General features: G+C 40.4%; 1 protein-coding gene across 2 annotated transcripts in view; it reads right to left on the reverse strand.

The window, feature by feature from the left end:
- LOC148055429 (polyadenylate-binding protein-interacting protein 1-like) overlaps window positions 1-25914 on the reverse strand; it is a 29553-nt gene extending 3639 nt beyond the window's left edge. The window contains exons 1-8 of one of the 2 annotated variants that reach the window (XM_087760287.1): window positions 25055-25914; window positions 23710-23891; window positions 18187-18375; window positions 14430-14542; window positions 12812-12923; window positions 11380-11505; window positions 2122-2228; window positions 1-118 (exon numbers count right to left, since the gene is read on the reverse strand). In XM_087760287.1, the coding sequence (XP_087616413.1) occupies window positions 1-118; window positions 2122-2228; window positions 11380-11505; window positions 12812-12923; window positions 14430-14542; window positions 18187-18375; window positions 23710-23891; window positions 25055-25280 (1173 nt within the window). In that variant the 5' untranslated portion in view covers window positions 25281-25914. Of the gene's footprint in view, window positions 119-2121; window positions 2229-11379; window positions 11506-12811; window positions 12924-14429; window positions 14543-18186; window positions 18376-23709; window positions 23892-24674; window positions 24822-25054 lie in introns of those variants that run through there. The other variant, XM_087760288.1, reaches the window with a different exon arrangement.
- Between the last annotated feature and the right edge of the window lie 445 nt (window positions 25915-26359).

The raw sequence follows: 26359 nt of genomic DNA on the forward strand, positions 1-26359 counted from the left end.
CATAAAATAGTTTGGGTCATTTTCAGGGGTAGCTTCTGTATGTGGACAAGTTCCATGAACTCTACCCCAGTTACTTGATCGTAGTTCTACTAGTTTCAGAAGCATGTGTTTCACATCTCTGAAATAAATAGAAGCACCACAAAAGTTAGTGTTTTGTGCTAAGCAATAATTGGGCTATATCTTGCATATACTAGATAGCTAAATCTCAAAAAAGCTCCAAAAAGGACAAAATTTGGTCCAGTCTGCAGACAATTCTGAGGTTTTTTTTTTTTTTCCCCTGCAAGTCTAGATGCTTTACATGTCCCTCTCATTTATGAGACACACTCTCTACTTCCTCTGTGGTGAAGTAAGGAGTCCATATGAAATAGAAATTGCTATAGTTTTTAAATCAAGATACCAAAATTGCAGCACAAGTTGAGGAACAAATGCTTTTCTTATAAGAGGATAATACTGGGGAAAACACGGGGTGATCTTCAAATTGTATTTTAATAATCTAATTTAGGCTTCTAACTTTAGCTCTCTAAATCACACTGTAAGTCAACAGTGAAAAGTAATGTCTCCAACACATTAGATGCCACCACCCATTTAATCCCTAAAATAAGAGAAAATGCTTTCTTCTTTAAGCAAGTCCATGGAGAAGAGTTCAGCGAGTCTCATTAAGGGAAGAAAAAAAAAAAAATCTTTGGTTGCTTCCTCTATTAAAAGAGGTTCATGCTTCCGTGTCTTTGAAGCCTTGGACTTGTGCTATTTTCTCTGGTTCTTGAAGCAAGATTTTCCTCATCTTCCCTGGGAGGCAGCTAAATTACAACTAACAGATGCTACCTGCTGTCCTCCCTCCATATGGAAAGAGATCAGGTCACAATGTCTGAACCCTCTATAGGTTTTTAGTAAGTTTGCAAGAAGCTGAGGATGAAACACAGCAGAATAAAATAACCTCATGCATGCAGTTGATTGCAAATTGAGAAACAGAATACATTAGTCAACCACTCATTCTTTTCCAGCCTGTAGTAAGAACCTACCAAAAAGGTACATTCTCCAGAAAAAGCATATTCCATTTTGCCCTTACATTTACAGTGATTTGTATACTATATTTAACGCTGTTAAATTCAGATTTAAAAGTATAAACTATGAGATATCGCCATGTCCTGGTTTCAGCTGGGACAGAGTTAATTTTCTTCTTGGTAGCCGGTATGGGGCTGTGTTTTGGGTTTAGGATGAGAACAGTGTCGATGATACACTGATGCTTTGGTTCTTGCTAAGTAGTGCTAAGCTGTTGCTAAATAGGTGCTAAGTGGCTCTCACACTGGTCAAGGACTTTTCAGCTTCCCATGCTCTGCCAGGTGCACAAGAAGCTGGGAGGGGGCACAGCCGGGGGGGGGGTGCTGACCCAGACTGGCCAAAGAGCTATTCCATACCATATGACATCATGCTCAGTATATAAGCTGGAGGAAGAAGGAAGGGGAGACATTGGGCATGATGGTGTTTGTCTTCCCAAGTAACCGTTAGGTGTGATGGAGCCCTGCTTTCCTGGGGATGGCTGAACACCTGCCTGCCGATGGGAAGGAGCGAATGAATTCCTTGGTTTGTTTTGTTTGCATGCACAGTTTTTGCTTTGCCTATTTAACTGTTCTAATTTATTTTACTTCAATTATTAAACTGTTCTTATCTCAACCCACGAGTTTTCTCCCTTTTACCCTTCTGATTCTGTCCCCCATCCCACTGGTGACACACGGTAAACCATGACACGCCACTACTGTATTTTTGTATTTATACGTGCTTTTAGAGCCTAAAGCACTTAAGGGAGATTTCAACACTTAAAGGTTTAAAAAAAAAAAAAAACAAACAACAAAAAACAAAAAACCAAAAAAACACCCCCCCCAAACAACCCCCAAACCAAACCACCACCACCATCTCATCAAGTAGAACATGCATCTCTAGTAAAAGATAAAAACCAAACCAAAAATGTAACAAAAAGTAATTTTCAATTGGGGGGGGGGGGGGTGTTTGTTTGACAGGAAGTTACCCAAATATCACCTTATTTTTTGTAAATGAAAGTTTTAAGGTAATGTTTTGGACATTTTTAAGGTGTTTGTTCTGCACATAAATTTATCATCTTCTCACCTGCTACAGTTTGCATCCAATACAACATTTTCAATTCTCTGAATCATTTCTTCCATATCATTCTTTCCTTTTTCTTTCCAGGCATCTTCTAAAACTGAGCCTGTCAACTAAAGACAAGGGATTAGTAATTTTTTTTTTTTAAGCAAATTATAAAACTTTAAGAAACCATCAACAGAGGAGATTCTGTAACAATCCAGAACACTTAGATGTATTGTGCAACTACCTGAGGGTTGAAGGTCCCAATCTCCTACATCTTTTTGCTAAACAGATTAATAGACCTTGTAAATAGTTTATTTTAAACTATACACAGTATGGTAACTCTATGCCCAATGTTTATGTTGTCTAGAAGTTCACAGCCACTTCCCTCCTTTCAGTCTTGAAACACGATTTTGAAACAGCTCTCCAGCAATTTAATTACATTGTGAAACAGTCACGTTACAACAAAATGCATACGTTACTTTTTTTTTTTAATATTGCAGTGATTTCTTGTGAAAAATCGTTACACTTCATCTTTCTGAAGTTGCGCATCAGTGGGACATGGAGATTGCATTTGACCATACTGTTACGTGGGTCACCTTGACACAGAAATATTGCAACATTCCAAATCCTGTTTGAAAGGACTAACAGCATTTGTCAGGTCTTAATTGCTTTAAGTACATGCTATGAAAAAAAGAGACCATATTTTTGCAGATGCTGCCACAGGCTTACCTGAGAACAACAATAGATTAGTAAGCTTTAGAAAGACTTCAGTAAACATACCTAGCATCAGACATGCCAGAGAATTTCATCTGGGGGGGGTGGGGTGGGGGTGTGTGTGTGGCTAAGAATTATCTGACCAAGCCAGCCTGAGTTTTAATATATCAAATCTGTGAGACTGAAGCTGCTGCTGAAAGCGCTTCAGCAGCAGACAGTCTAGAACTGCTGTGGATGAAAGCCTTTTCTGTTAAGAATAAGTACTTCATTGCCCAATAATTGCACAGTAGGAGATGAGAGTTAAACTAGAAAATTAGTTTGCCGCTATGGTCAAAGTTAATAGCAATTCCTGATCTACTCAGAATAAATATTGCATGATCCAGAAATGCTTGGAATGGCATCCAATGATACAAAGGAATAAAATGCAAAGATAAAAGCAAGCATCTCAGTCAGCACTTGTTTCACATTCCCAGTTTTCTACTGTGGTCCTGCCTTGATCCTAGGTAATTAGATAACACCACCAAGAAGGTGTAATTAAGAATAAATATATTGCAAAGCAAACAGGTGAAAAAATATGTATCTATCACTATATTAAATGGAAAGGACAACAGGAGACATTTATTGCTTCAGTAGTGAAACCAAGGTTTCATGAGGTAGCCCAGTCTAGCTACAAATGTTGGAGCGTATCTGTAGATACTTTGAGACATCAGAAAATACTTGCATTAAAAAGCAACCAAAAAACCCCACAAAACTGTCTTTTATTCTGAAGCCAAATAAATATTTCTGTGAATTTTCACAGAAATAGTGAGCCCTTGCATCTTCTTTGGAGAACAATCAGAAAACAAAGCAGCACTGGAAAGCTTCCCAGTTTGTGTACTGTCTTTCTGAAAGGTTCTTCAGTGGGCCTTGCCTCAGGAAATCACTTTCAACATAAGGATTGACTGCAGGAGTGAATATGCTTGTTGAACACAACCTCACACTTGCTATGAAGTAACCTGCTTAAACATCCAAACTTCATTTAAAGGGTTTAAAAATTGAATGATGCAAAGTCTTTCTTCCCTATTTACCATATCAAAAGAAGCTCCCAGAATTGGAATTTAAGATAGAAGAGTCTGAAAAAAATTATAGAGTGGGAGGAAGGGGGAAGAATGAGGAAAACCAAACTGACCAACCACAAAAATCAGAAACAAAACTCCATAAAAATACTGTTTAGCTTTTGACCTTCATTCCTAAAATAAACTGTTTTCCCAACTACGAGTATAACCATGGCTTGTGAAGATAAAAGTTTCTCCCTGCATAGAGCCTAACAATATTTTTTGCTCTCAAGTTTTACTTAGGAAAAGAGGCTTGTCTTCATCATGAAGGAGAAATATTTCTACAGTAGTAATGATGCAGACAATACAGTAGGAAATAACCGATATAAAGAACCTTTTGCTGAAAACAAAACAAAAAAAAACCACCACAAAAACACCCCCAAAAACCCTCAAGTGATAAACCCTAACTGCTGAGTGTCCTTCAGAACAGAGAACATACCCAAAACCCCACAATTCATTCAAGTTGGTTACAGTTTTCTCCCACACCAGAAGTGGCAAAAGGAGACCTAAAGGGATTGCTTACTCCTTTGCACCTTGGCTTCAGTTCTACTGCTCTTATATGTACACAAATGGCCTTGCATTTTACTTTTAGAGTAATACGTTACTTTTTTTTGTTTGCTCAATTTCATAATGGCACTAAGGAAAAAAAAAATACAGCTTGCTCCACTAACGATGTAATGCATAAAACTCCATAAATATTTCCTCATTTGCAGTTGTTTCCTCCACTGTTCCCAAAGGTACAAAGGTACATCTGTTGTATCAAAAAGAAACATAATGCTCCCTGCATACCTTTCCTTGTCTAGTAGGGCTTTTTGAAAAAATATTCTTCCCATTTGTAGCAAACACTACACATCAAGGTTATCCCCCTAGATCTCCAGCCGACCCGGGCTTTATACCCCCAGCAGTAGGTGTGTCATGTTATAAGGGGCGGAGACAAGGGAGGGTCGACCCTTAACTCTTTCCGTACAGCACGTGATCTTCCGGTCGCCAGCCCTTATCTTTACTACATTTCCCCCTCCCTTAGCTCCAGTAGTTCTGGATCTTGCTGGGGAAGCTGCGTGTAAAATAATCGATATATGGTAAGACTTATACAGACACGCATCCGTTACGTTCATAGATTTTGCCCAGTCCAGCCAGTAGTTCGTCGCGGCTCCCTCATTACTCCCCCACACCATCAGGATGCATAGGGAAATGGTAACCTGTCAAGATAAGACTCAATAGATTGATTAATGTCTATACGGTCGAATATTTCGACTGGGTACCCATTCTAGCGTCCCTTTCTCGGTTTGCACACACGCATACCCACGTCCCAAGCAACGGAGGGAATAAGGGCCCCCCATTCACGGGTTTGCAGGTCCCGTACTTGAACCAAAGGGTAAGGCCCTTCGTTCTCATCGAGCCGGAAATGTGCCTGGGTTGCAGTCTGGGTTTTATAGGTGTTCCCTCGAATGGTATGATTTAAGGTAATTAGTGCCGTCGTCAACAGACGCTGTGCCCGAAATAAGGGAGGGTCAAGGGGAGGGGGAACCCCTGTTCCTGGGCTTATCTTTTCCCCCTCCCTAAGTCGGTCGAGTAACTCTTTTAATGTGCGGTGCGCGCGTTCTACAATGCTTTGGCCCGTACTGTTATAGGGAATGCCATGACTCAACTGAATATCCCAGCGCGCGCAAAAGTCCTTTGTCTTCTTGCTGACATATGCCGCTCCATTATCTGTTTTAATTTTTTGTGGGATGCCAAGTTGCGCCATACAGTCCTGCCAATGTAAAATAACTGAGAGAGCATTTTGTTTAGCATGCATAGTCGCTAAAATAACTCCACTGCAGGTATCAACTGTGACATGCAGATACTTACGTGGATTAAAGGGTTCATAAATCGTAACATCAGACTGCCATATTTGGTTGGGCTGCAACCCTCGAGGGTTTACCCCTGCCTCCCAGAGGGGACCTTTGGAACACACAGGACAAGCAGCAATCACAGAGCGAGCATCTTGCAACGTAATGCCAGCGAGCCTAGCTAAACCGCGAGCTCCACAGTGGAGGAGCTCATGCAGGCGGAAAGCTCGCCTTAGGTTAGAAGTTTCTTCAACCGCCAGTACGCTCTTTGCTAAGCTGTCCGCTATTTCATTCCCAGCAGAAAGAAAACTCGGTATGGAACTATGACTATTAACATGGATAGGACAGACAGGAGCGGTTCTCATTTGCAGTGCGGTGAGCAACATTCCGGCAATCTCTGACGTTGCCCCAAGTGCCCATCGGCACTTCTTCAGTAACTTATATACATAGCAAGAGTCTGTGATTAGATCCAAGGCCTCTTCGGGCCATTGAGTGAGAGCCATCCATACCGCCTTGGCCTCAAGATACTGCACGGATTGCCCTTGATCTTGATAACTAATGTGGGTCCACTGACCATCCTCCTGCCATGTAACGACAGCTTTCCCAGTAATCGATGACGCGTCGGTAAAAACCGTGCGGCCTCCGGTGGGTTGTTCAACTATGGCACTAGCTGGCAAAAAATGGAGTACCTGGATTATCTCCCCACAGGGGTGTGGTCTTAGACCTTCAATACGACCCGTAAATTCAGCTATCGCCGCTTGCAGGAGCCCCACTTGTGGAAGTACCAACTCCCACTGTGCCAAAGAACAGGGCAATGCGATGACCTCCGGGTCCTTCCCTGTTAAGTGTTGAGTTTGCCTCCGACAGCGGAGAATAAGCTGGGATAATAATGTTGGCCAAGAAATTAAAGCCGTCTTTGGTTTGCCTTGATACAACCAAGCAAAAGGCCAGCCTTTTTCACCATTATTTTGAATTAGTAAACCATGGCCAGCGGTATCGGTCATGTAAATCAGGGCAGTGACTGGTTGTTCAGGTGTAAATCGAGCGAGACCCCAATGCTGGGCTCGCTCCATAATTGTCCTAAGAATCTCCTGATAGTTTCTTGAAAGAGTCCTTGGAGCTAGGGGGGAATCTCCTCCTTTCAGGAGTTGATATAAGGTAGTCATTTCTGCCTCAGATATTGGAATAAAGTTTCTAAGCCACAATAGTTGTCCAATTAATTTTTGTGCCTCATGGAGTGTTGTCACTGTAGTCCGAATTTCAAATGATTGTGCTGTCACGCTTCGTGGCCTCAGTTGAGTACCTAAATACTTTACTGCACGCCCTACCTGTGTTTTCCGAGGCTCAATGTGTAACCCATGTCGCTCCAAACTGACTATCAGCTGCACGCGTGCCTTTTCCAGTAACTCCTCTTGGTTGGACGCCAGTAACACGTCATCCATGTAATGGAAAATGATGACCGTAGGGAAATTTTCTCGAATAGGGCGTATCGCAGCAGCTACAGCAATTTAACACAAGACTGGTGAGTTTTTCATGCCCTGGGGTAACACCTTCCATTGATATCTGGCGCACGGGTGTTGATTGTTAGGCTCAGGAACAGTAAAGGCAAAGCGTACTCTATCTTCTTCATGCAAGGGAACACTAAAAAAGCAATCTCTAATATCTATAACCACTATTTGATAGTCAGGTGGAATCATGGCCGGAGAAGGGAGGCCCGCTTGTAGCGGACCCATGTCTTGTATACATGCATTAACTGCGCGTAGATCATGTAGCAGTCGCCACGCTCCCGATTTTTTCTTTATCACGAAAATGGGGGTGTTCCAGGGACTTGTAGAGGGTTCGATGTGTCCTGCGTCAAGTTCTCGTTGTACCAATTGTCGAACAGCCGCCCTCTTTTCCTCTGTCAATGGCCACTGCTCTACCCACACTGGTTTATCTGTCAACCAGGTGAGTTTTAATGGGCGGACACAGGCAGTGGCCATTATGATAAATTTGTACGCAGCACTATATTCATCTTCTGCAAGCAACATCGTCCCAAGATGACAATGGGTAACTCAGCAATGACAGGGTTACACCATGCTACCCTAGCTTGTCCAGATTCCGGATCCTTCAACATAATTTGCATTGGGTTCCTGCTTTGATGCGAGGTCTGCATGCCTCCCACGCCTTGCAGCGAACCTCTCGGTTTGAGTGGCCAATCATCTGGCCATAGATGTGATGGGATTACTGTAACATCCGCTCCTGTATCTAAAAGGGCTCTTAACACGAGGCGTGGTGTTCCCCCCAACGCTGGGAGCCATGGGGTAACTATAATATCTACTTCTGGTCGTGTGGTCATGTTTAGGGTGAGTGCCACATACGGCGAGGCTCTATCCCCAGCCTCCTCTATTGCGCGCTCCCATCTCCCCAAGGCAGCTGAGTTGGATATTGCATCATTGGGACCGCAGGCGACTGTGCTGGTCCCGGGGAAGGAGAGACTCCCTGTGCCATACATTGCGCTGCTGTCGTCGGGCCTGCTGAGCTGATCACTGGGGCAGGTGGGGATGGCACGGCCCTCAGCCATCCCCTCTTCTCGTTTCCCCAGCCCGGTCTCCTTTGCTGACTCCCCGATTTGCACTGTCGAGCTCTGTGGCCTAGTCGCCCACAGCGCCAGCATCGTAGGTCTCTCTTTCCTTCCCCTGTTCCGGGGGTGTTTATTTTTGAAGGGCATTGTCGCGCCATGTGTCCTTGCCCCCCACACCTATGGCACATAAGTCGTGCGCCGCGGCAGGCCGCATGGACTGCGGCCACTACCGGTTGCATACTTTGCGCCTGTTCCTGTTCCAGCACATAACGAATCATCTGTGAAAGCGTGGTCCCTATGGGTAACTGTCTTAGCAACACTGCAGTTTGTGGGTTTGCTTGCGTACGTGCACAGTCAAGCAATATTGCCTCCTTAGCCTGCTCAGGAAGTCGAGCAACCTGGAGCGCCGCTTGCAGCCGGTCTAAAAACTTTGTGAAGGGCTCACTTAACGATTGCCGTATTTGGACCCATGGAGGCTCCCTTTTATCAAGAGCTGCGATGATGCGTATTGCTTCCTGGGCAGCTTTCGAAGATGCAGCAAAATCGCGCCCCCGCATTCGCTGAGCCTGTGCCTGAGGAGTTGCGAACTGCCCTTCACCCATCAGCTGCTCTAAAGTCACTCCTGCCATGGGATGGTTGGCCTGTTGCGCCTCAATAACAACTTGGGTGCACCGATTCCTCCACTCCTCCCTAAACAATACCATCATCGAGGGGGTCAATACGGCCCGCATCAACTGAATGATATCAAAAGGTGCAAGCGGCGTTGCAAAAACACAGTCTAATAGGACTTGGGTCTCTGGGGAATTTAATCCATGACTTTTCACCGTTGTGACCAATTCTTTCACCAACTTTGCATCTAACGGTTGCCACTCATATCCTCCACCTGGGGCTGCTCGGATAGGAAATGCTTGAATCGGAGGGGCCTGGAATCGCACTCCTTCCAAGACACAATTTTTTGCAATCATCTGCCAATCCGTCCCGTTTGCCCTCTCTTTCGGCATTCCCCCTGGCATAAGACTTTCCGCATTTGCCACCACCCCTCTCAATCGGCTGATCAATGCCTCGAGTTCCCTTGAAACCTCGTTAGTCCGTCTTGGAAGCGGGGGCGGATGAGCAACAATCGAGGATCCCTCGTCACCCCCTTCGCCCTCACTGCTATCAGAGCTCATGGGGTAATCGTGTACAGGCTCCCTCCACTGTGAGGGAATACCAGTTTGATTTCTCATTGCCCTAGGGATAGGGGTTCCCTCTGGTGGCTCATGTATCACTGACAGTGCCGGGGGAGCCCTACCACCCCCCCTCGATGTCCTGCGCTCCGCTCTCTGTGTGTCCAGCACTCGTCGATCACTGGGATACAATGGGGCGTCCTCAGGTGTTTTGCCTTCTTTTTCTCCTTCCCGCCATCTTCCTTCACGTAGTTCACGATACTGCTGGGATCCCACATCAGCCCCCGGGACCCAATCCAGCAACCTATCAGTCAGCTCCCTTTCCACACATTGTTGCAACTCGCCCCAGGGGTATTGAGGAAGTGGCAGATCCGCCGGTGCAGGAGGTGCCGAAGGTTCCGTGGGCGGCCGCTCTAAACTCCCCACTTGTATCGGGAACACCTTTCCCGACTCCTTTGTTCCCGCTGCGCCATAGTCTCCTTGCACCTCCCCTTCCTCCGTTGGCTCAGCCCCCAGTAACAACGGTTCCGTCTGTGTCCCACAGGCCACTCCTTCCCAGCCAGCCTGGGTCCCCTCCGAAACTAAACTTGTTGGCTTTTCGTTCCCAGGAGATTCCTGCCCCATCAGCACACCACGTGCAGCAGGTCGGCGCCGCCTTGCCGCAAACCCCCTCTTAAGCACCCTTGTCGTTACCGACTTTAGTACCTTTATGAGTTCCGCGAGCTCCATCGCTGTTGCCTGATCACGTCGGGGTCACCACTGTGTAGCAAACACTACACATCAAGGTTATCCCCCTAGATCTCCAGCCGACCCGGGCTTTATACCCCCAGCAGTAGGTGTGTCATGTTATAAGGGGCGGAGACAAGGGAGGGTCGACCCTTAACTCTTTCCGTACAGCACGTGATCTTCCGGTCGCCAGCCCTTATCTTTACTACATTTCCCCCTCCCTTAGCTCCAGTAGTTCTGGATCTTGCTGGGGAAGCCGCGTGTAAAATAATCGATATATGGTAAGACTTATACAGACACACATCCGTTACGTTCATAGATTTTGCCCAGTCCAGCCAGTAGTTCGTCGCGGCTCCCTCACCCATTATCCAAAGCCTTTCTGCTTTCTCTTCCCAATCTTCAAGCACTTCATTCAGATATGCAAAAATTCTCATCTTTCTGACAAGAACTAATTTCATAAGACATTGTCACCTACACTTTATGCATTCCAGAAGCACAACCCACTGACTTCATGCATTGCTCATTTCTTTTTTGAGGCATCCAGTTAAAGCATTCGCAAGACATGGAAGCATATGAGCTGGACATCCAAGAATGACAGGCAGTTGCTTAACTCCAATAACGTTTGGGCTGATTAAGAGATGAAACACTTCCCCCTCCCTTACCTAATAAATTTTGAATTTCTAATTATCCATAACTAGAAACCTCTCCATATTACTTCATTTAATTAGAGCTGTTAACCACATACTATAGTACCAACCTACAGAAGGAATCATGTGATGTGGCTACCTCTGTTAGCCTGGATCTTGAATCTGTGGCCCAGGAATCCATTCTAGCCTGTGGCACAAAGAAATAGGCTTTCACTTGATTTTTTTTTTTCCCCCTTAATTTTTTTTTCCACCGGTTCACCAGCAAGAACCATATATGACCATACCTCATTTTCCTCACTTTCCACTGTCAGCTGTCATGTACTCTATTTTTACTTATCCCAGATGAAAAAAAAACTCAAGAAGAAAAAAAACCAAAAGTATCTTAGTATTTGTTTTTAAAATATATTATGATCTACATATAATTATATAAACAAGTAGCACTCATGAGCTTCCCTCTTCTATTCAGGACTATGATGATATATTAGAAAAACCACAACACCACCACCACTTTTTTTCCTTTTAAAACTACTGTCTCACCTTCAGCAGTTTCACTGCACATATCAAATTATTATCCACAGGATTAGAGAAGAGCACATTTAGTAATTCCCGAAGGCCTTCTTGAAGAATTTCTGCTCGCGTTACCTGTCCCTTTGTTCCTTTAATCTGCAAAATATATTAAAAAAAAAAAACAAAAAAACCCCATATTTAGAAGACTTAAGTTTTAGAAATTAATTTAGTCACATTTTCTCTCTCGAATGCTGTATGATGTGGTTTGGGATTAACATAGTCAAGCTCTTCTGTTGGAAGAATATGCCAAATACTGTAACTATTCTAGAACACAGACTTTGAGTAGTATCCTTACAATTCTGACATATACATAACAATGCCTGTCTAGCATTTTGTTTCTCTGCTAATAAATTGCTAAAAAAAAAAAAAAGCTTCAAAACGCCCGGCAAGTGGTCCACATCATCCCAAATTCTCAGAATCCCATGTTCTTTCCCATCCTATGTTATACATTCTCTAGAGCTGTAGAGTAGCTTACTTCTAGATGGCACTATTTATATATTTAAAAAAAATTATAGAAAATGGTTTAAAAATAAACTGTATACTCAACCAAACTGGGCAACTCCCCCTCCCCCAAACCCTTTGGAAAGCTTCCTTTTTACTTCTAGAAAGTGAAAGTTAGATTTCAAGGCCCACTTATGAACAAAAATGGAAGAGTCAGAGTTTTCTTTCCTCATGCCAGCAGAACATTTTTATAGTGTCTGCTTAAATCAAACCTTTGAAATAATCCAGTCAAAAATATATTTAAGGACACTACAAGCAGTTAGTGAACTTACTGAACTCACAGGTATAAGAGTCAAAGAATTTTTATGTGTACATACACTTTTTTTGCACATATCATACAAAAAAAATGTTCTAAATACAAGATTTCATGCTTCATGCATAAGCCAAGGACTCAACCTTCAGAAGAAATCTTTTTAAAGGTCTGCATTTTTAATTGTTCATTTTGAAGATTCCCACATCTTCCTCAAGCATTTGATAATAGCTCCTATTAATCGCTGAATACTCAATTACATGGGTTATTGATCCTGTTCTGCTTCTGCTAGGTTGTAATATTTCCTATGTTGGTTAAGTGTAGTAATCTGGTGGTTTTACCAGACAAAAGAAAATACCAAAAGCTTCATTTCAAAGGTGGTTTACAGTTGGTTCTTTTTATGAGTTCTTACACTTTTTTTTTTTTTTTAATCTTTATACATTTCTCTTCTGATGATCTTGTCCTTTTTTGTTTATCTGTTTCTTGGACACACATTAAAATGAAACTGTTCTGAAGTCTTTACTTTATTCCCCTCTCCCTTAAAAAAAAACCCAACACAACACCACACCTCAAATGATACTCCATTTTAGTGTTTACCTAAACACAACAAAAATTAATGAAGAACCATCTGACATGCAACTTTCTTCTTACCTCTAGGTTCAGGTAAAGTTCAGCTAAGAACAACACAAAGGCATGAAATTGTTCTCGAGTAGTCTCATCTCCTTTGGCAGCTTCATCTCTATTTTCATATTCTGTTCGACACCTGAAAACATTAAAACAAAAATCATATAATCTGTAGACATCCCAACATATGTAACATGCTATTTATTTAATAGAATGCTAAGAACTTATTCACTGCATTAAAACTGTTAAATGCTGAATGCTAGGAAGTATGATTTGTGAAGGAAGTGAGAGGACTTCACAAAGGCAATGTGGATTTTTGTCCTTCTAGATGAACACATATGATTACATGATTGTGTTTTCAAGCACAGAGATATCTATCTAAGACAGCAAAATGAAATAGAGCAAATTGCAACATGTAAAAGACAGTTACACAGTTTATATATTAGAATATGGGTCCAGGAAGTTTAACATAGACAGCCATACATCAACAGAAATAAAGTAGGTATACTCTGAAAAACATTTTCCCCCTTTCAGGGTGCTGCCCACATTGTCTTAGATGTCTTTACACTTATTCGATAAATTCTTTATCTCACCATTTTAAGTGACAGTGATGCATAATTTAGATATAAATGCAAATACTGAGGATTAAGATAACATGGCAGTGAGGTAATTTTCTAGTATTCAACAACTGTATCAAAAAATATACAAGTTTACATAGCGGTTCAAAAACAGAATTAAAAAATATTTGAAATAAAAAAGAAAGCAAGACAGCCTCCAATGTATTCTCAATGGTTATGTAATAGATTGAGAAATACCTGAGAAACTGAAAAATCTACGGAGTTGAAAAAAAATTTCAAGTAGAAACTTGGGCTGAGAAACAGGAGTTCTCTGTATTCATATTGTTAGCTTGTTTATCTCCCTCCCCCCCCCCCCCCCATTCCATCCATATTAGCAATAAAAACATAAGCAACTTTAAATTTATGGGTTCAGGGTGCTAAAAGGAATGTTATCTGTTGGGTTGACTTTAAAACCAGGAATCAGATAATCCAACATTAACAGGGATTTCCTTCATGGTACTGTTCAATTTTGAAGGCAAAAAGGCTCATCTGCTTTGGGATAAGAAGAAAAAAAAAAAAATTCAGCTTCTCCATAAGGTACCACTCCCGATTAACAGCAATGCATTTTGATGATGATCTAAGTTTATCATGCCTTTGCTCCTAAACATAGGTGGACCAAGTGAAACTTAAAATAAGCAGCAATTCTGAAGTTTAGAAAGCCAAAAGTCATTAAAGAAACACAATTAAATAAGTCCTGGCAAGAGTCAGTATATATATGTGCATTTAGTATACTTTTAAAGTTGACTGGCTTTCAAATTTACCCTGTAATTCAGTATCAATCTAATATACTCAGTTCAAATAAACCTACAGAACCCCAAATTGAATCCTATTTCCATATTAAAAAACATAAAAATATTTTAAAATATATGTATTCGATATTCAGTATGTACCTGTGCTTTAATAATCCTCAATCTAAACTTCTATTTTAAATCATACCTCTTTGCACACTATGTTAAGAGTTACATACAAAAGAGGAAGACACTTGACCTGAGAAAGTAACAGGCTTAAAATGACATGCCAATACTGACCTTTGTAGTAACAACTGTCGGAAGTTCCCACTTTGTGGACTAATGGTTAGATGGTGAGATAGATAGTTACACAACCGTGCTCCCATGTAGGAAAAGTTTGGGACAGATGTGGCCTTCCAAAATAAAAGTAGAAAAATAAATTATTCATAAAAGTCACGATTAGGTTATCAGGAAACATCTTTAAAAGCTTTTTGGAAAACTGTGTTTAACAACAGTTGACTAGACAACTGAAGAGCAGAAGATTAATAATTACTGTTTCTCATGTTAATTTTTGTATCTCATCAACACTTTGCTATATGCATTTCAGCACTTAAAAGTTCATTATGTGATTTTGTGGCTTTAAGACAACCACCATTATACCATGTGTCCTCAATTCTACTTCTCCATTGTGACCTACACCAAAGAGTGTCTGAAAGTCACTTACAAACTGTTTATTAAAAAAAAAAAAAAAAAATCAACAGTGGACATTAAGACACTTTTTCAAGGACACGTACTCTCTTAAGGAGCAATGAGTGCATTAATACAAAATAAATAAGTCACCTTCATTCAGTCTAACTGCTATTTATCCCAGAATCTATTTTTGGCAATAGTGAATGCCCAGGAAAAGAGCACAAGAACAGTGCAAGTAAAGATAAATACTTTCTCCTGTACATGCTCCAGCAAACTGCAGAATAGCAAACTCCTGATTCAAATGTTAAAACGGTATCATTACAGTTAATAGCTCTTGATGGGTCCTTTTTTTTTTTTTTTTTTAAAAAAAAAGCAAAACAAAAACAAGTTCAAAACAAATCTGTTACCCTTGAACATTTATACTTTTATCATCTAAAACCAGGTGGTGGCAACGAAATTCCACAACATGTTATACACTGTCTGAAAAATATTTTGCTTTAAATCTGATACTTGAAAATTCCAAGAGGTAGAAAAAATTGGGAATTCATTAGTGTCTACATTCAACCTCTCTTAGAACTTAAAGTAGAACATCCCCTTAATTTGACAATTTATTACTGTTCATTTGTTTTGAACTCTCTTCTAACAAGACTGGAATTTGAAAGTATTTCTCAGATACAGCTTCAGTGAAAAGAGGCTCTGGTCTAAGTAACTATCAGCTCTGCCAAAAAAAACTCAGGGATGCTAAGAATTCATTAAACTTCTCCTTTGGCTTTCTCATCTTTAAACATTTCTTTTACATCTTGATCATCTATCAGCGCTATAGATGTGCTTGCATGCTTCTGCTTCCAATGTGTTTGAAAAAAGCATCTTGCCATTAGCATGTCAGTGTATTATAGCTAGTTACCTTCTACAGGCAAAGGAAAATATGCACTCAATGTAATCGTACTACGTGCATAACACTACTAGAAAGAACTGAATTGTCTTTGGAAGATACAACAAATTTAAGTAATTAGTCAAATCGACTTTAGTTTCCAGTAAGAGGCATGTGAAATAGCTAACAAGCTTTTTGGTGCTTTGGTTCAATCAGTTGCTTGGACTAGAAGAGGTGCCCCCCTTTTTATAAGGCAAAAATATATCACTTAAATTACACTTCTCTTTCCTTAAAAAAAAAAAAAAAAACACAAAAAACAAAAAAACACCACCCACCAAACACCAACCAAAAAACACCACAAAACAAAAAAACTACAAACAAAACCACACCAAAACACCACACAACCAAAGCCCACAACTTCTTCAAACCTCATTTGGTTGTTTTTTTTTGTTTTTTTTTTTTTTTTTTTTTAAAACCGTTATCTTCCCAATCAATTAGTCTGTATTTGTGATTGCATCAAATACTGAAACAATTCAATTTTGGGTATTATGACCTGGCACAGCATGCAGAGACCAAAGAAAACCACTTCACATCATCTTAATAATCAATCATTATAATGCAATAACGTCTTCCCTGAATTATTGTTGCTTGGTAATCCCAGTTTATCTCCGACTCAAAAAAAGTCGGAATCTAAGCATGAAGGCTAGTCTACCAATACGTATCTTGAGAAACTTCAGTTGCTGTAACAGCAACAATCCACTGTATTAACTAGACAACAGTCAAGATTCTTAAGCCATGGAGTCAGCGTTCAGCTTTTGGAAAACAAGAGAACAGCACTTTACTCTGTTGAGACATAAATAGATTAGGAAGAACAGAGGGAAGTAGATAATTAATTCTTATAGACACACTAAGATACCTGATACCCAGATGAAGGGAAAACTGTACAGGACTTAGGTTTCTTTCATTTTAGCCTTTTTCCTTCACAAACCTAGCATCTGTAAATCTGCTCAAACATCACTGAAGCAGATGCTTATGAACACACTTCAGCAATTTTAATTGAAGTTTTGTAATAAACCAGGATGAGGAAACAAATACTTGAGCAGAAGCTCAAGACAGAAGAATAAGCAGCATAGTTGACTGACACTCAAACACTATCATATCCTGACATACAACAAAGCTAAGATCATATGCTTTTGGATACTAGGACAGCATTTTGCACTGAGCCAAGTTTTATTTTTCACATAAAACTGTTACATTTCAGACTGATAACACTCAATGCTTCTCAGTTAAGGAAGACACAGCCAACCCTAACATTGGACTTGTTTTAAATAGGGGGAGGAGAGGCAACATTAAAATACTTTCATTTAATGAGAGTCAATTTATTTAACACATATGAAGTTATAAATAGGATAAATTCCTCTTTTTTTCTTCCAATAAAATTATATGGAATATTTTCATCTTTTATTAACTATTCTCCATGTGTCCAAATAAAGGATGGAAAAATGATGCTGCCAGACAGAGCACAGATAATCTTAACATCTAATCAAACTGTTCTGAATTAAACATGCATCAATTCTGTATTATAATAAGAAACTTAAGACTCTACAGTTCTGTACAGTGACCAGTCACACAGCTTCTACATACATAAAATTCTGCAAGTGTCTGCACTTAAAAGGTGAATAAAGTTTACATTCTTCAAGGCAGAATTGGAAAGCAACTCAGGAAAGTGAGAGACACCCAATGTAATAAATAGCAAGCACAAGTGTGACTTCATTCTCTGCAGCAAGCCCAGAAGACAGTAACAGCAGCTCATTTGCTTAGCAACATAGATTAAGCTGTTCTTTCCAATGGCTCTCCCAATTAGTAGAGAGTTCAGTTCAAGGTCTCCGTCCTCATTTCCATGGCCATCAATGGGACTGGACCTAGTTACCAGCAGACTAGCTTTCCTTTTTTTCCAATTATGCTGTTCTGAAATAGGTATAATTCCAAATGAAGAACAAAGCCTGTCAGTAAAAGAGCATTTCCCAAAGGGTGATGTGTACAGTAGGTATAAATTTATTTTTTTAAAATACCAAGGAATTAAAAATATTTAAGTACTACGAAGAATTTTTTTGTAGGATAGAATAAAAATGTACAATTGACATTGCTTAAGAGTTTCTTCAGTCTCTACTATATAAATCCAGCAATTCAAATGTAACTCCTTTAACTGCTGTAATTTCAACTGTAGTACGTGACCCAGGAGATTCAAATACACAGCAAAGGAAACAGAGTAAATCAGGGAAATTTATCAACCAGCCAAATATCCCACGCTTGAGCTATCATTTCAGTTTATTGAGAAAAATCTTTCCCTATATGTTTCAGCCTAAAAAGAAAAATTCAAACCATTAACACACTACATAGGTACAATGATATAACAAATATTACTAGTATGCATATCTTGGACACTAGGTAACAGAGGCATAACATCCATGTTATAAGACAGAATACACAGGCTACCTGCTGATATACGAGTTCAACAAGTTCTTGCAAAGTTTCATCTGCAGTGATCCAGCCATTCAGTGTTTCGGCAAACTGCTCTATTTCAGTTTCAAAACAACCTGGTTGCTCCGTGAGGTGATTTAGGAAGTCTTGTACATATTCTGCCAAAGTCAGATAGCCATTATATCCATCTTCAAAGGAAGAATCCTATAGCAGTGAAAAAATATACCAGCTATTTAAAAGGAACCTAAAATAAAAGTTGTTACACTTATATCTCCAGAAGTAACCATATAGCCCTTAATCTTGAATAACTCCTGATGCTCTGCATACTTGATAGTGATCTTTATTACATGGTTCACTTAAACATTTTTGGAGAGCGTAGACCTCAATGCATCAGAAAGCTCCAGTAGTCCTATCATATTAAGAACTAGGTAACATGTTTTTATGGATATTAGGGTCTCCCAGCAAAACACATCAAAAGACAGATTAAAAAGAAATCAGTTTGCCAAGTTGGGTGCAAGATTAACTAACAAACTAACAAGTAAGTATACCTGTTAAGAATAAAACTACCAAACTGAGGCACAACACCCTTTCCTGATGCACACACAAACTGTGCTGAAGATATATGAACTATAAAAGGAAAAATAACTGAAAATTGGAAACAAAATATTTTGAGCTTACATAGAGCACAAAAGTGCTCCAAAATATGCAGGAGGGGGAGAAATTACAGAAATACAATACAGTGTAATGTTCCCATGTATAAAATATAGCCAGGAAAACTGATCTTTTAAAGTCAGCAAATTTGCATCTCTTGGCAATGGATGAAAGATTACAAGGCATGAAATGAAACTATTCAAATGGTAATGCATTAATTTGCAGTTACTGATGTTAAAAACCAGACAGTAAACACACCTGCTCCCTAAAGAAAGGGGGAGCTAGAACAATATCACTTTATCAATGTTTATACTCCTGCTGATGGAACAGAAGGCTGCTAATTTTGTCCATTCAAAAATGAATGTATGTAACAGTCTCTAAAGTCAATGCTGTTCTGGATGATTACAATGCTAGTATATGAGAGGAATAGCATAGGAAGCAACATACTTTGTGATGTAACTCGTAATAACACAGTACAAATAATTCACTTTATCTCATGAGATCTCAGAAGTGCAAGCAGGAGCCCGAAGAGGGATTGCTAAAGAACTGACTTATAATTAGCGATTCAAGACACAAGGGTAACATACAGGATATCAGAATTCTCAACTGATCTACTATTTAACATGAAAAAGATTTCAAATATATCTACTGTAATGAAAAATTGAGCTAAAAAATGATAAGCCACTTTTTCTTTACTTAGTGGACATAATTATATTCTCCCTTAATAAGGGGATATCCTTTACTTTTTGTCTTCAAAACACCTCAGTCTCCCCTCTACTGTGAAGCAACATGGATCTATGAAAGATAAAAGCCCTGGATACGAACTGTGGAGAAAGACAGATACACATTGCTGAAAATCAAGTATTGACATTAGTTTCGTGACCTATGAAGAATGTGTAGGGAAAAAAAAAAAATATGCAGATTTTCCAAAATTCTTCAGAGACCCATGTTGTAAGGGTATACAACTTAAGCTAATGAAGGAGACATCAACGTAACAGCAGAAAAACTAGAAAGATTTCTTATGATGTTTAATTAAGTAGAATATTTGTCCAGTGAATAATACTGAAGACAAAGTTACTTAACGTGACCCACCAGAAATAGGAAAAAAATATGGGTTTAAGGAAACGGTGGCAAATTGTCACTACTCATAAGGATAAAGCCTTCAACAACCAGATCCAAGTTGGTTTTGCTTTGAGTTGGGGATTGGACCAGAGGAACTTCAGAGGTCCTTTCCAACCTAAATTCCACAATTCTAACAGCTTGGAGCTTATGAAGCCAAAAAATAAAAGCTAACAGGCCTCTATGTAACTTGCTAAATATTCTATTTCTCTAAAGGAAATCAACTTTTACTAGGCAATTTCAAATAGCCAAGTAAAAGTTCTGTATAATAAAGTTAAACTATTTTGTTCCACAGAACTATGACATTGTTGTGCAACAACTGCAGCTTAGTCACATACAGCTGAACTAGCATCTCTTCAAACAACCTGTTTGAAAACTCTCCAGCCAGGTTGCAGGGGATGCAATTGTTGTAGCTAGTAAAAGAAGCTGCTCTTTCTGACAGCCATCAGGTTGTTATGAGATCCTCATTTAGCAAAGAAGAGGGTATCTTCCTCTCATCCTCACCTGATAAAAAGTCAATCTTGGAGGAAAATGTCCTTATTTTGGAAGGGGTGCCAATCCCATTTGGTATATCAGTGTCCCTGTATTCATACTCCTCTTCCCATTTTGTATTTAAAAGGCTAAACTCAGCACCACATTCATCTACCTATACTAAATAGGCAACTCCAAAGGCAGTCTAGGTTTTAGTAACTATGCCAGGGAACAGAACAAATGGGAGAGAAAGATAATAATGTTTGAATTATATGTTATATATTGCTAAATTAGTAACACTCAATACTTTAAAAACTAATTAGATTTAGTCCAGTAACTTCTAGACATAAACCATTCATGTTTCTCACCAGCAGATTTTAAGATTTAACAGAGAAGACAGCACCACATACTGTATCAACTAAGGGAATGTAAAGCAAATTCCTCTTGGCTATTTTTAAACAGTAGTTGGCTAAAAGGAGGCTATAAGTTCACACATTCATTAAAAATTTATGATTCAAAGCCATGAAAGTCAACTAGAAATTTTCCATTAATTTCAATGATTTCTCAGTCAGGCCAACACTGTCTAATCCTTCTCCTTTATGTTTAATAGCTATAGGACTGGATCCTGGATTATTCACAACAAAAACACAAGAGTCACTAACTTAAAGGTAATAGATTTGCCTCTCTTCTAAGAGTCAGTTCATTAGTTTAAAGACATAACAATGACAAGGCTAAGTAGGTACTAAAATCCCTCTAATTTACATAAAGATAAAACCCAGAAAGTCTATAGCAAAGATCCATGAGCAAAATCTGCTCTCAGGCTCTGTTGCAGTACGTACTAATTACCATTTTCCTATACCTGAGAAATATTCACAACATTTCCACTTAGGAACTTGGTTACCAATAATTTATCATTGATTTGATTTCTTCAGACTTCTTAAGAACAAGCTTTTTTTCCTTCAGATTATATGTACTCAACAAGTTTACAATAAAGTTATTGCAAAATTAAGTACAAAAACTGTTGCATGTACAAAATCACCTATTCATGTTGTATGAGCTTAAGTTGCACCCTCACGCTTGGCTAAAAGTATAAAACCTACCACTGAGGCTGCTTAGCCTCCTTTTTGAAATTAGTTAGGGGGGAGGAAGAGGTGGGGGGAAGATTCCACCTAAGATAATATAAATCTCACTCCTAAAACTATGAAGTGAGAACATTATGCCCTTCTGATAGAGTGACAGCCATATTATCCTCATATACCCATGCCAGAGAACAAGTCTGACATTTCCTACTGGCAATCCAAATCTAAATCTAGTCACCAATTCCACTGCAGACATCCACAGCTTCATATGGGATGGACAGCTGTATGCAAACAGAGAATCCAACGGAGGTCTTTCCTCCCCAAAGTCCCGGTAAAGTTTTTCTGAAAATTCCAGTATACCTTGGATGCTGTACCCCTTAAAGTATCTTCACGGGTAACTGATAGTTTTAAGTATCAGAACTAACTGGAGATTAACTAATCTAATAATCAAGTATTATATGGACACACATAGTAATTACAGTAATGTACAGTCAAACAAGGAATCAACACATTATTTCTAAAACAATAAACGCTTAATAAATAGCAAAAGCAACGTGAGATTTCAGATCTAAAAATTCCAGGGAACATGATAAATGAAAGCTAAGTATTAATTCTAAGTCAGAAAAACACAAAAGTTTCTCAAAACTTTGTTTTGATTCAAATTTTAAAACTCACGGTGAAAATCTGTGTAATAGTAAAGTGTGCTAAATTCCTTATTTTTATTGCAGGTGGACCCAGTTTATGAAATTAATTCAGTTGTTAAAGTAAAAAAAACAAACAAACCACCAAACTTTGTAATAGTGAAGGACTAACAAGTCTGAAACATCACTATTCTATGCCTAGTATACTCTGATTAGATTAGGGTCCCTACAACATACTTCTAAATAAATGTTCTAGGTTTTGCTTAGCATTTTAAGAGTTATTTTAACTAACAGACGGGTCACTTATATTCACAGCATATTCCTACAACATAGCAACCTGGAACTCCCACATGCTTGTGTGTTTTTGCAAAACAGCTGAAAAGCAACATTGCTGGCCTCAAGACTTTGTAATTATATGTATGCACATGCATGCCATTCCAAATGGCATTTTTTTCTTTATTTATAGAAAACATGTACTGGGGCAAAGTAGTATTTTTTTCTCCTAGATTATCCATTCGCTGAAGCATGTTTGTATTGGCATTTGTTAACAGTTGTATATTGGCTATGAGCTTGTATTATCCAGGACAGTGATTTTATTCAATAAGCTGGGAAAGCTGGTAACATCCAGATAACTGATTTTACTGGTGAAGAAAAAACTTCAAAACACCAAATCACCATGTTGAGCATTCAAATCAAGTATTTTTCTGTAAGTTATTAAAAATCTACTTGTTTCAGTATAATTGTTTATTATCACTTGATTGTATTTGTAATAGTTCCCACCTATTTATATATAGTACCAGAGTTTGTCTGCTTGCATAACAAAAGGATATTCCAAGAATTCACATAGAATTTCCCTGGAGTAGAATTACTGTAGCAATAATATGGAAGACAAGGGGAGTATAAAATAAGTATCAACTTTTATTACATGATGAATCTACGATATTGATCTGAGATTACCCTTAGTCTGGCTGCAAGTACATTTCATATTAGGTAAGTGGGTAGGTTAACTCCTAGGAACGAGTCCAACCCTACTTTTTTGCCCTTTGGTGATACGATATCACCGAAGGAATTAAAAGACACATGATAGTACATAAAGTTAGGCAGTCATGGCCAATCATACCCATGGCACAATAAATTTAGGAAAGGTAAAGCCTATGCTTAGAAAAGCTAAAGTTCAAGCTTTCTCCCACGCTTGCTTCAAAAACCTGTGAAATCTGAATAAAAGCACAGCTAAGCTTTTACTTAAAACGCATTGCAGATGTAACTACAACAGAGGCAGTCGCCAAAAAGCTTACTGTGATGTTGGGTGTAATCAATGCTTGGTATAATCAACAAGGAACGTGGTTATCTGCAGCAAGCTTTAGCAAAATAACCCACACTAAAGGCTCTCATACACAGCATAACGTTCACTCATTATCGTTTAACATTCTGACTGTGTCTCTGGAGGTTGTCATCCGAATTTTTGGAATCTCTTTGGCAAATGCAGCATTCAAGTTATCTGATACATAAGATCTCAAGAAAACATTGTTAACTTGAAGTAAATTAGCATATACTAAGAAGAGAAGATAAACACTTACTGCAAAGCTCTGATTGAAGTTCTGGTTGTATCCTGATGGATAAAACTCAGGTGCTTTAACAGACAATTTCGACATTACCACAGGAGCCACAGCCACCTGAGGTTCAGCCATTTCCGGTCCAGAACCAGGAACTGAAACTTTGTCTTGTGATCCAGATGGAATTCTCGCCTGTTGCAGGTGTTCTGAAAAGTTTTTGTTAACAGTTTTTCTTAGAAATCGCTAAATTACTATGTATTCACAAAGAATACATCACTTTTTGGACTTTAAATATACTTTTACTTATATTATAAATATACTTTCAAATATACTTCAAATATATTGTTTTTCTTAAATATGAATAAAGTTTTCACTTTAGCAAACTCTACATGGCAGAAAGCAAACACAATGTTCATGTGAAGGTGACAAAAAAAAAGGGGGGGGAAGAAAACCCTCTCCTCCCCCGTGAAAACATGCTTTCTAAAAGAGCTAACCTGAGAAACTAGTAAATCTTCTTACGATATGCTTGTTGATTTTGTGGGTTTTTCATAGATTTCAGATGCAAAGGCAAGACTGAAGGTCAATAAATGGAAGACCACTAATTTTTAACACAATCTTGAAAGACATTTAACTATTGATGTTCTCATACACCATTTGCAAAAAAAAAAAAAAATCCAATGAAACGGTGTTTTTTAAACCACATTTTCCAAATTTATCTTTATAAATTAGCTCCTAGATTTATTGAAAACAGAATCTGATATCTACCTAAAAAAGCTAACCAACAAACAATGCTTTATGTTACCTTTGGGTTGGGTTTATTTTTTGGCAAACCTTTAGACCAGAGTTAAAGAGTTCTCCAATAAAGGCAAGACTAAGACCATCTGCGATCAGATTAACAAATGGATAAAACACACACACAGATACGTGGGCACAGAAAAGGAGGGACGGACAGAAAGGTGTTGCAAGCAGGCTACAACACAACATCATACCTTTACTTAGGCACAGGTCCATAGCCCAGAAACATGACCGATCATCTAAGGAAAAGTGCAATTGCCAGGCCCCCTACACGGCTGATCTCCATGCGGTGCCGAGAGGAGCCAGGCAGGCGCCCGGGATGCGCAGAGCGCTGGCCCTCAGGCCACGGTGGCCTCTCAGCCCCTAAGTGCGGGGGGCGGGAGAAAGGACGCGCCCTCGCGGCCAGACCGGGGGGGGGGGGGGAGAGAGTGTCGGAGCAGCAAGCGAAGCAAGAGCAGGGCGGTGCGCGCAAAGGAGGGGAGCGCGGCGGGCTTTAGGGGGCCGCTCCCCAACACCTTCGGCACTGAGGGCCTCCGGAAGGGCGGGGAAGGAACCGCTGCACAGCGGCCAGTACCTGCGTTTCCGATGCCCAGCGGCGCCGTCTTCGGAGACCGCAACGGTTCCTGCTGCGGGAAGAAGCCGCCCGTTTTGTGTTGCTGCTCGGCCGAGCCTGAGATGTGAGAACCGCTGCCCCCAAGGCAGGCCCTACCGCCGCTCTCCGACACGCCCGCGCCGCTGAGGGGAACGGCGCCTCCTCGACCCCGGCCAGCACCTGGAGCCCGGTCGAAACTATCCGACATGCTCAGACCGGGGTGGCTCAGACACTCATGGGAAGGAGCCAGCGATTCGATCCCGCTTCGCCGCGGCCCGAGCTCTTCACTTTCAGTTTCACCCCCACACGCACCGCCACGATGGTCGCGACCTAGAGCGGCTCACAGCGCCCCCTCGCAGCCTCGCACCTCCCGTCGCCATAGCAACCTAGCGCCGCCTGCTGCCGGGAGGGGGAGGAGCGCGGCCCGCCAGGCAGCCGCGGCTCCGCCGCGCTGGGGGTGCCTGGGCCGCTACTGCCCGCAGGTGCGGGCCAGGCGGGATGTCCGCGAGAGCTACTACCGTAGAGGTCAGCTCGGCTGCTACGGGTTAAAGGCTCTCGTCCGGATTTCGGGCCGCGTTGCCAACCCCACGTGTTCAGAACTGATGAGTCAGCCCCGCCCCCCCAACACCGGATCGACTTCCAACAACAAACAAGTGTGGGGTTTATTTGTGTTAGCAGCCGGTTCTGGGGCCTCGGGATGTATTTGAGTCACACCTTCCTCAAAAATCACAAAAGCTTGCAAACGGTGTTTTCAAAAAGACAATATTCTCTTGTGATTGCTTCCCTACAGGAACAAATAGCATGCTGTTAATGTCCTGCAGGACATCATTAATTTTCCAATTAGCAAAACTACTAACCACTTGTGCCTTGGGAAAGGAATTTGGGAGGGAGCTAAAAGATATGGAAGTGTTTGTGTAAGTAATGAACCGTGGAAAATTAACGGCTCCAACCTTGAAGAAGAGCTAACAAGCTGACAGAAGGGAACATCTTGGCGCCAAAGACTGGACAGTGGCCAGAGCTGATAAAACTGCAGAAACTGGGTGAAAGGTAAATGCGGTGAGGGGAGATCAAAACCACCGACTCAATTCAGGACCAAAAAGACTTGCCTGCCCCCCCCCCCCCCCCCAAGGAGCATGTGTGCTGATTTACATAGCAAGCAAGACTCATTTAAATATAGTTAACCAATAGTGTGTGAAATGTTAATCACTAACCAATAAGTGTAGATTTAGGCATGTTTATACTCATCATTTAACCTGATAAATACCTTGTGGTTTTGCATAATGGGGT

The sequence above is a fragment of the Nipponia nippon genome, unplaced genomic scaffold (assembly GCF_047370975.1).
Source record: "Nipponia nippon isolate SJK-2023a ecotype South Korea unplaced genomic scaffold, ASM4737097v1 scaffold_22, whole genome shotgun sequence".
NCBI lineage: Eukaryota > Metazoa > Chordata > Aves > Pelecaniformes > Threskiornithidae > Nipponia > Nipponia nippon.